The 11,916-nt window shown below is 33.3% G+C and overlaps 1 protein-coding gene across 1 annotated transcript in view; it reads left to right on the top strand.

Annotated features, from left to right (window-relative positions):
• The window catches only part of TRDN (triadin), a 377,062-nt gene that overhangs the window by 217,171 nt on the left and 147,975 nt on the right, over positions 1–11,916 (top strand). Inside the window, exon 13 of the mRNA XM_032274890.1 lies at positions 6,810–6,863. Coding sequence (XP_032130781.1) covers positions 6,810–6,863 — 54 coding nt within the window. The remainder of the gene's footprint in view (positions 1–6,809; positions 6,864–11,916) is intronic.

Below are 11,916 nucleotides of genomic sequence, written 5' to 3' on the forward strand. Positions count from 1 at the left end.
TATTTTGACCATAATTTGCTTTTAAACAAACTTTAACATTTTGTTTCATTAAAACAAAAACTTTAAACAAATGAAATTTAACAAATTGAGCAAAAAGCGATTCATAAATCTTGCAGAATTCAAAACTAAAGAGTTTCTGAGAGCTCTGCTCAGGTGGGCAGTGAGCTGTTATAACCCAAACAGGAAGTGAAGTACAGAAAGTGCTTGATTGGTTAAATCTAGACACTTGCTTTATTTGGACATGGTCTGATCAGTTGGCTCCCTGTGACTAGCTGAAGCTCAGCAGTTGTGATTGATTGAGACTCTGTTTTCTGTTACAAAAAAACATACTCCTAAGTAAGGTTTCAGTTTGTTTACATACTGAGTTAGGCTACAGTTCATTACGAAGGAACTCACAACGTGAAGACAGCCTCAGGCCAATGGCCTTCTGCTTATTTCACATGTTTTACTTCTCATTAACACCAATCAAGACTCTTCTGCTCCAGTTGGATTGGTTCATAATTCCAAAATACATTATCATTTACTCACTTTGCAACTTTCTTTCCCTTTCCCCTTTGTGGCTCTACACCTTATCTCTCCTTTAATTCTCCCCCTCCTCCCCCTGAGATGGAGTCTTGCCCTGTTTCCCAGGCTAGAGTGCAGTGGTGTGATCTTGGCTCACTGTAACCTCTACCTCCCCGGTTCAAGCAATTCTCCTGCCTCAGCCTCCCTAGTAGCTGGAATTACAGGTGGCACCCCCATGCCCAGCTAATTTTTGTATTTTTAGCAGAGACAGGTTTTACCATGTTGGCCAGGCTGGTCTCAAACTCCATGTTTCTTTGAGTCTTAACTGTTCTAGAAAATGTATGCTTCTCCTCAGAAAATCATTCCAATCGTTGGTCAGAATGCTTGCATTTAAAATATTATCAAAGCAAAAAGAATGCTTATTTTATGGTGTAGGGAACTATCAGGATAAGTCTCAATAATAAAAATGAATAATCAATAAATTTGCGATGAAAAATAATGTAGGCAAATTATTCTGCTACTTTTATCTGTGTTCATAATCACTGACTTTAATAAGTTGCTATAAAAGGTAGAAAGGAACCTTGAATGACTAGTTGGTGCTGTCTCTTTGCTTAAGGCAAAAACATTTAGGACCCCTCTAAGACAGGTATTTCTCTGGCATCTCCATAAATGGGACTTCATATCTTCCCATGGAATTGCATTCTGTTGTTTTATTAGATACATGGAATAAGCCTTTTTCTTAGGCTAAATGTAATCTGCCCTTAATATGTCAAATATTTTCAAGAGTAAAAGGTCAAATGATCTGTATCTTGCTCATAACTTCCCTTTTTTAAAAAAAAAATTTCTTCTACTAACATTTAAATATATTGATAGCTTGGTCTTTAACTCTAAATTGTTGATTACTTAAGAAACTTATAATTCTCACACATTTTATCCAGACAACTAGATGATGCGATGAAGGAGAAATGCTCATTATGCTGATTGATATTTCCCAATCATTTTCTGTTTGCCTGTGCTTAATTTTTGGAAAAAGTCGATTCTATGTGTAACATCTATAGGTAGATTTTGACCTACATATAATAAAAGAATCAAAATTCTTTCTTTTTCAAATTACGAAATCCTTAGAATGATTTAAATGGAAGAGATAATCTTTTTAAATATTAACAAATAGACTATCTTAATAGCCATGGAATAATCAAACTTTTTCTGAGTTAAACTCTATAATGTTAAGTTATTAAGGTAAAGTGTACTTAGATTCTAAAACAAAACCCATGGCTTGATGAGGTGAAGATTTTCTGGGGGAAAAATATCTAGCAAAATTATGCTACCTATTGTAAATCATTTTGCCAACTTATTTGGATTTTTAACCTCTAGCAATAACAGATTATTTTGATAAATTATTCATATTTCTGCATTGTGCACTTTTTGCAATTTACATATCTGGCTGCAAATAGGCCCTTCTTTCAGACTTCACTCCCCTTGGTCACACAGGATGGCCAAAGGCTGCTTCATGATTAATTTCATCTCAATAGGGTAATTATCATACTGAAATGAAGCAATGCCCCTGAAATATGCTTTCCTAGAGCTGTAAGTACAACAGGCTTAACCTAAGACCTTTCAAGTATGTGGTAACTTTTAGCTTCAATGTTAACCTTTCTCTGTTTTGGGACTATTTGTATCTAAAAATAACACTGGATTTTATAGGAATAAAAAACAATAATTTAGAATTTGATTTAGCAGGTCATTGGATTGCAAGATAATCTGTCATTAGTTTCTACTATCTTATGCAAAAAATAAAAGGTGTGTATATTGAGGGGTCGAAGCTTTATATTGCGGGGTCAAAGTTTAGCTGCTGAATCAGTAAATGTGAATTTTTCTCCTGGCCTGTGGAAAAGCCATTTAACTTCTCTATATTTAGTTTTCTTGCCTAAGAAAATAAGAACAGCCTAAGTTCCTTGTAATATTGATGAAGCAGCAAGATATGGCTTTAAAGCTGGTTTTGTTTCTTTGGAAAATTAACAAAAGAAATTTGATTCATAATTTGAACCCTGAAAAATCGTTTATCTCAAACATGCTCTTAAATAGAATTCCCATATTTTCATTTTTTGTTGTTTGTTTTCCCTCCTATTCTTTTACCAAAATCCATGCGATTTAATTAAAAATTTGCAAATTTGTCTGAATTAGTTAATTTTGTAAAATTCCCAACTGCAGTGTGGGTTACCATATATTCTAATAAAAATCTAGTTCTAAAATTTAAAGTTAATACACTTTCTGAATAACACATAATCAGTGATCAAAGAGAAAAAGAGATTTTGCATCATCCTAAAAGTGACATAGATCTCCGAACTTAACTTTTCATTTCAAAGCAGTCAATTGGATTCTTTTTTAATAATTAGATTTTCTGTGCCATTTCTCACATGTTTCATAGAGACAATTTTTCTAGCAGCTTGTTGGCTCTGGAGTTATAAAGTTGACTATGTGACAATCAATCAGTGATCTCAGGGAATTTATAGGGTGGTAGGAACGGAAGTTGTACCAGTAAATAATTATATGATTTCACATTGAAATTGAAATAGAAATCTGTACTGTGGAGGTCAGTGGGCTGAGTATTGTCAATGACCAGGATAAAGTCTGTGTGGTATTCGCCCACTCTCTGCTTTACCACCTGCTGCTACCCATTCTCCTGCCTGTAGCAGTTCTTCTCTATAATGGCTGGCCATTTCACTACAGCTGGGGGGAATCTTTCTTATTTGTTTTGTTGTTGTTATAATTAAGGGACTGACGAGTTATCCAGGTATTTGAATAACGTTATTCTCTCTTTTGAAGTAATAATTGACCTCTACTAACTTACTCTAAAATTAAAATATAATGAATGCACTGCTTTTTTCTTTTCAGAGATGGGAGAATGCTCAAAAACTTTTAAAATGTGGGTAGGATTCTCAAAAATACTATTATTCTTTACCTGCTGTTCGTTAGCCAAAGACCAATTCTGGAAGCTGACAGTGTAGCAGTCCATTTGCTACTAAAGTTATGCAAAATCTATTTTTGAAAATGTAATGGATTTGCACTTTACATTAAATGAAGTCAAAATATAAACAGATTCCTAGAAATGAAAAGTTAATCATATTAAACTAATATTTAAGTCTGCATACAAAAATTGACTCCTTTAACGAAATGTTTGCAGACTAATAATATCTTTTCAGTTTTGTAAATCAGGTTGTTCCATGTCTGTGGAATCAGAAGGCATTGAAACATTTGGTTCATCTGATTCATGACAATTTGTTTATATAAATACAACATGTGTCAGGGATCTGTAAATACTAACTTCTCTGATAATTTTCTGCTAAAACACCCCCAAGTGAATTGTGCTGACATTTTAATCTAGGTCCATCCTGTCTCTGATTTAAAAGTCCAAAATATTATTTATCAATTTCAGAATTACTATAATCGTTGAATATTTTTATGGTCATCTGTTTTTTATTTAAATAATTGTATTTATTTAAAAAAACATAGCTATAAACAAAAACTATGACAAGATAAAATCATTTGATATAATGAAATTTTCATTAGAATATGTGTAGAGAAGGTAGTACACATGAAATACTGTAGTAGGTGTTGGAAACAATGGGCTCATTACCTGTCTTCCTTATTTTTGTACAGATTTAGGATTTTCCCTAAAAAAAATGTAGTTTCTTTTCTAGTTGGCAGCAATCAAAAGGAGACAGAAAAATTATTTATAACAAAAATTTGTCTGTCTGGATTAATGTGTTTTCAGTTGCACAATGTTGTGCAGCCTTCTCATGTTGTACATCTATGGACTCAGGGTCGATTCTTCCCTAATGTCACACAATTTTGAAAATAGAAATGTGGTGGAAAAACAGATATCAAATTTGATCGTCTTTGTATGTGTCCTCAACAGTTTCAAGGATGATATTGTTGTTGGTTGGATGAAAAGGCATTTGGTTTTAAACTGTTAATTTCTGTTGAGATACACATCATGTAGTAGTTTGTGAACTGATATTTTAGATTGGTGCAAACGCAATTGAGGTTGGTGCAACTGCAATTGCACTTGCTCCAACTTAATAAATTAACTTTAAAGCTTAAAATCAGTGAGGAAGTTATGAAGAAAACACATGATACTCTACAATCCTGAGACTTACCTCCATTAAAATCATTCTTTTTCAGGTAGGCATTGTAGAATGACCTCTTTAAAATACACTTTTACCTGGAAACAGTACCTTCAATGCATCAGTATGCATTTGTGGACTGTTTGGTTTGGCATGTGTTGGGGGGTGGGACAGTGAGGTGCAGGGAAGACTTAGGCAGGGAACTAAGGCTTGGTAGAAAGAAGAGTAATAAGTAAGGAACCCTAAAACATGCCCAGTCAATGTTCACACAGCCAAACTGAGGACAGGCTATGGTTGTTAAAGGGGTAAACCCCAGCCTGTTGGGACACTCAAATGGGAAAAGCTCAGCAGTCAGGGACATGTTTCTGAACCTGATCATGGAGGGAGAAAGCAGCTAACCGATAAGAGAAACCGATAAGGCCCAGCAAAAGCCCTACATAATTTGCAGTTGTTTGTGACCTCCATGGCCCAATAGAATCTTAGGTGTGATGGGTTGTTTAAAATCAGTGATTTAAGAGGATATAAAGAAAAAGGAGAAGATAGGAGGAAAATTGACTGAATTTTTTTGCAAATATTTCTACAAATTCTAAGGTGCCTTACCTACTAATATTTAAAATATTTTTATTTAAAATTTAGTTACAAACTACTGTATAATTCTCTGATATGTTGAGATCTCCAATAAGTAAATCATCTAAGCAGAATGGTGTTCTTCTGGTGAATTTTTGAGCACATTATTTTCTTCCTTTCATCCATTTGTTTTAGTCAACAATTGTTTAATACTTGTCTACTAAATGTCAGTCATATATTATTACTAATTGAAACCATCTAGTCTAGATTTGACAAAGATGGCATTAGCATGCATGTTGGCATGGAGTTTTCCTCCAGAAAAAATAATTAATTATGAAAGTATCAACGGTAAATTGAATTCAGTTTTGGCAAAATATATTTTGTCTAAAGAAATAGCTATAGTAATTAGAATTATTTATGGATCAAATAATACTTCTTTTATATAGCAACAAATAAAAATTAGCATTTTTATGATCATGGTAATATATAAATGAATAAATTTTACCAACAAGAGATAAAGCATGAATTAGAAATCCAATCTCTTTTGTTTCACCCAAATCATAGAATCTTTGCTTATGATTCTTTGCCAAATTATTCTCATGCAACTTGTCATTTTATAACTCTAACTAGTAATACAACATTAAACAAGTTGTAATCAATATTTGACAATAATTAAATGAAAGATTGAATATATATGTGAATCAACTACTAAATATACACCTAACTTTGTGTCCACACATAATTATTCCTAAACATGTGATGGATGGATGACAGTAAATATCTAAAACAAATGACCCAATCTTACTTTCCATTTTTACATAATAATTCAATTATTGAAAACAGCAAAGACAGTCACAAACCATACTAAGTCAAATGTGAAGTGAGCCATTAGTTTTTGAAAATTTTATTTACATATTATTTCCCATTCTGATTAAATATATTTACATGTATCATATAAGTTTTTTAAATAAATCTTGTTTCTTTAAAGCAAAATTTCTAAACAAAGAAGGAAAATATAGCAAACAAAATAAAACAAAACCTAGAACAAAAGGGAAGAAAGGTTAGCAATGAAGCTCGCTCATTCTCTCACAAATGTTGTGCCCAAGGCCATACTAATATTGATTGATTGGTGCCACTGCAATTTAGGGAAGGGCATTTTATAGTCAAAGGCTTGAACTTGAGATTGGTTGTTCCAGGCTTTATTGTCACATTAGTCACTAAGGGACCTTCAGTAAGTCATATTATTTGGTTCTACGTGTACCGTCAATTTCAAAGGGCTGGTGATACAGATACCATTTACACAGAATTCTGAGATTTCAAATTCAGTTGCTCAACAAATGCAAAGTGATATTCTGTGGCCAGTTAACAGTGAGACAAAACAGTTTTTGGAATCTTTATCTTATGTTTTAAATTACTTCGGTCAAGTTTTTATTTCAGTAAACTCCATTCTCAGCTATTCCCCCAGCAGCAATTTATTTCTTAACAAAAATTCTGCTTGTCTAAGGCAACACTTTTTATGCTCATTTGTGTTTGTGCTCCCTGGCCCCTTTTTTATTTATGTATTTTTCCAAAATGATACTTCATAGTAATTTATGTTTTTTTCATTCTAAGAGCCAGGAAAAGCTCCTGAAACAAAACAAGGGACGATGAAAATTACAGCACAAGGTAAGCAATAAAACACTTTAAAAGGTATTGCCTTTAAAAAAAAAAAACAAAAAAAAAACATGTATAGCACGTTATTGACAAAAGCCAAAGCTGTTTATTGCAGAATAGCACCATCTGCTGGGATATTGCAAAAAACATATTGTTGCATGAAAATTCACAGTTCAAGTATTTATTTAGTAATTGGAGCAAGCATGACTGAGAGTAATGCCAGTTTTCAGAGGAACTGTTTAAGGCCCAAAGAACTAGTCTTGGCTCCAAGTTTCAGTATTTAAGCTTTATATATATTTCTAAAAATAAGCCATAGATGTATATAAAGAAATACAGATATAGATATAAAATAATATATACTTTCCTATTATTTTCAGGATACCTTGTAATTTATGTCACATGAAAAAATCAGAATTTCATTAAATCAGTATTACTTCATAAACATCAAAACTGTAAAAATTGGGTTCCAGATATGGCTACAAAATAATTATCCCATTTTTATGAGCCATCTAAGACAATTAGTTTCATCATTTATGAATATCTTCGGGATATCGAAAGCGATTTCTTCTCAAACCATGAGGAGTAATTTGATGAAAGCATAGGGGAAGGGCACAAATATGCTCTTATTTTGACATTAATAATCTGGGAAAACTTTATGGAACACACTTAGAAAATAAAAGATAAAATATTTACTGGAGAATATCTTTATCATCTCTTCTATGCTACATTATATAATACCAAGCAATAAAGGAGATACACACAGGTGATAGTACAATTTTGGGGGGTAGAAGGCTCTCATAGCAAACTCCTTAGCATATCACATGATGGATGACCAAATGCATTACATCTGCACAAATTTTCCTCTTGTATTTAATCTTGTACCCAACTACATGCAGAATCATCCCCAAAATATTGGTAACATGGGTTTTTTTAAATGCCATTTGACTCAACAATGTTGTTGTTTGTGAGCAATATAAGTTAGAATGGTTAAAGGCCATGAAACAAGTTTTTTAAAAAAGTTGAAAACGAGTTTTAAAAAACCTTGTTTTTCTTTAGGAAAGTTCTGATAAGGAATATAGTAAATATTATGAAAGGTAGAAAGGTAGGACACATATTATTACCTTTGATTTTTTAATACATAAAAATGCAGGTTAGGGTGAGTTCCATAAGCAAATGCTTACCAATTTAAGGAATCATTGCCATTAGTGTATATATGTTCTCCTAAAAAAGCACAATCACTTTAGGCTCCTTCTGTTTGACTGAGACTTCTGAGGATCATAGTGTAGATGTGGAGCTATAACTTGAGGCAGGAATTTCTGTTAGTTACTTCAGCCTCATGTTAGAGGTGTCAAGAGGAGGAAAATGAAGAGGTATCCGAAAACTTGCTTCATATTTGAGCTTGAGGCTCTGGGCTTTTTAAACTACATTTAACCAGTCAAGATTTAAACTACAATGGACAAGGCAACCTCAGAACTTATTCTTTTGGAATAAAAGATTTATTGTTGAGTAAGTAGTAACCTAGAGTTTCAAAGTCTTGTTAGAATTATCCTTGGAAGGAAATTGGATGAAAGGATGATGAAGCACAGTGAATAAGGCAAGAGTGAGGTATTCTGTGTATGCTTTTACTAAAATAAAAATGACACACCAATGCAGGGACATACCAAAGCGGAAATGCGTATGGTTCACATCACTGCAAATCCTCCATAGACCTTTCTTACATATGTTTATTTTAACACCACAGGCATATAATTAAATATATAATTAAATTATGCATACAAATAATTAATATTTGCAAGGACTTCATGTGAAGACAAAACTTAAACAAAATTGGCAATAATCCTATTTTTGAACTATAAAGTGACAAAACTGATCATGATGTTTGTGGCATGGTAAAAGGCTAGATTAGATCTGTCCGTTTATTTATTTTTAACTTTTACAACAAAGGACATATTAAAAATCTGCTTTTTCATATATATGTATCTATATATGTTCATATTTATTTATAACTATTATTAAGATTTAGTATATATTATTTGGAATTTTAAAATAATTTAAGGAAATTATTTCAACACCTTTTTGAGGCACTGAGAAGACTACGAAATAAATATCTCTCTACTGTAGGAAATTCCAGTTTGGAGATCTAAGAAATTTAGGTAAATATAAGAAGTAAACAATAACTATGAAAGGCTTTTGTTTCTATTAAGACGTGAGACAATAACCTCAACTAGGATGGTGGCAATGACATAAGAAAAAACTGCAAATGTCATTCACATTTTGAAGAATTAATGTTTAATAGAATATATGAAAAGAAACAAAGGAAAGAATAAAAATGATACTGAGCTTTGGAACCTGGGAAATTAGAAAATGGTAATTTTCACAAATAATAAGTTTCAAGGGAAGAAACTAGCTGAAAAGAAAAGATTATTTACATTAACACTCTTCAGAGAGTTAATGTTGATTGTTCTCTTCAGAAGGAGAACAATCAGGCAATAATTTTTTTGTAGCCAGTTAGAATTTAGATGGGTGATCAATCTAGTTCATAGGTGTTACATAAAAAAATTGTTGGAAGAAATTGAATATAGACCCAAATTGGAAAGGAAGAGAGAGAGAGTTAAGGAATTATTTTTAATCAGTTAGGTGCAATGGCAAGGTAGACAACTAATGATATTAAATGCCAAAGATAGGACACATGCCATGATGGAACTCGGCTTAAAAGATGGGGTCATATGCATTCTGTGTTAGTGTATTTCCAAGCTTTTTCTTCCAGAAAAAAACATTAAAGCAAACATTAACAATCTACTGGATACTTTAGGAAGGATATGGAAATAGAGCAATGACAACAAAAACTAAAATATTAGCCATTCCAGTCTTTTTACAATGTGAAAATCAAGAATCCAATTATTGAGAACCAGGTCTACTCAGTAAATTCAAGAGTCATCCAATCCCATAACACAGTTAAGTAGAAACAGGTTTGCTGGGTAAATTCAAGAGTCATCCAATCCCATAACACAGTTAACGCCAGCCCGGTGCGGTGGCTCATGACTGTAATCCCAGCACTTTGGGAGGCTGAGGCTGGCGGATCACAAGGTCAAGAGATCGAGTCCATCCTGCCAACATGGTGAAACCCCATGTCTACTAAAAATACAAAAATTAGCTGGGCGTGGTGGCACGCACCTGTAATCCCAGCTACTCGGGAACCTGAGGCAGGAGAATTGCTTGAACCCGGGAGGCGGAGGTTGCAGTGAGCCAGTGAGCCAAGATCGCGCCACTGCACTCCAGCCTGGCACCTGGCAACAGAACAAGACTGTGTCTCAAAAAAAAAAAAAAAGAGTCAGGCAACCTGAATTGAGGGCCAGCAGTGAGACACATAGAACAGAAGCTACAAAACCATTCTAGAAACAATTGAAACTCAGGACCTTGGCTTTGATTAGCTTTTGGGCCTGGAATCCAGCTTGAGGGATCACATGGCTCTCCAGCTGGCAAAAAATAAAAGCCAGGCACCTTCAAGGAACCCAGGTCAGCAAGAGAAACTAGAATCAGTTATGATGGAGTAGGTAGACTCCTTCATTCAGCTATTTCCATTGTCACTGTAGACTGGAAACTGAAACTATCACATATATAAGAATGGGAAAAAAGAAGATGCATTTGCATACATGCATGCTTGCATCTCTACATGCATACGTACTCATCGTCTTTCTTGTATAATTTTAGAAATCAAAAAATTGTAATTTAGGGGATTTTGCTAATTCTTGAAGAGATTTAAATTTCAGAGGATTTCTTGTCTGTAGAATTTATAAGAAACTATGGTTTTGCTAAATGTATTCACTCACATTCTCAGCCCTCTTTCTGGCATTGGTCAAGGCCTTCATCATGTTGCCCTTTGGACATGTGTTTATGGTTAAGTTGATGGAATTTCAAGTTTAGAACAAGTCATTGACTAGAACCCCTTCCAGGGGGTAATTTTGGGTTGTTTTATTTTGTCTCTCTTTAAAGAGTTCACCACGCTCATCCATCCAAATTATTATTGGATGATTTTGAAAATTATAAAATGTTTGAAGGAAATTCTTATTTGCAATGTAAAGAATCCATAATATACAAGCCTATTGAGTCAAACTCACAGATTAACTGAAATTAAACCTCACGGTTTTGAAATTCATCAGGCCACATCCATATCCTTTAATTCATTTTAGTTGTTATCTTTATTATTATCCTTATATCATTGGAATAAACAATATCTTAACTTAAAAACATTATAAATATAAATCCCAATTTCTTAACTTAAAAGTATAAGTATAAATTGGCTATACATTTTGTGTATTATTAGTTAAAACTACATTAAAAAGAAACAAATGTCCCAAAGTAGAATTAAGTTATTTGTAAATTCACTTACTACAAAAGTAATAGTACATCAATAAAAGTTAGAAAATAGAGAAAAATAACTTGTAGTCAATTAAAGTACGTTTTCTTTCTGTTTTTTATTTTTGATTTTTAGAGCCAATTATGCTGCTTAGACTCTGCAAATTAATTTAATGTTTCTGAGGCTTATTTTTCTGCTCTGAGCTACCTTTTTTTCACAAGATCTTGATGAAGACCCAATAAGAGGGTGTACCTGAAAGAGCTTTGGCAATTGTAGCAGAGAGCAAATGTCTGTGGCAGTTCTGGCTGTTGTTTCTAAGTGATCCCCAACATTCTATCCCACTGAGGTGGGGTTACTGTATGGGAATGTGCACAATCTCAAATTCAACTAATGTGGCCTAAGACATCTCTGAATGGTCTTGGCTCCTGGATGAACATTACACAGAACCGAGTGTCATACTGCTTGGATCAATTCTAGGCCTGTTGAGCACCTCTGCCAAATATTTCTGCTCATACCCATAAGCAACAACATGGATCCAGACTTAGATTCATGGTTCAGAATTAGATAAATATCACCACAGAGAAAACTAGAATTCAAAGATGATTAAAGTATTCTGTACCTTTTTCTCTAAGGAGAATATTTATCTTCCCTTCCTAAAATTGAGAATTTTATACATGGTTATTATAAATGTAAATGTAGACTGCAGAT

This window comes from Sapajus apella, unplaced genomic scaffold (assembly GCF_009761245.1).
Source record: "Sapajus apella isolate SASKATOON/1434 unplaced genomic scaffold, GSC_monkey_1.0 scaffold6, whole genome shotgun sequence".
In the NCBI taxonomy this organism is placed as follows: Eukaryota; Metazoa; Chordata; class Mammalia; order Primates; family Cebidae; genus Sapajus; species Sapajus apella.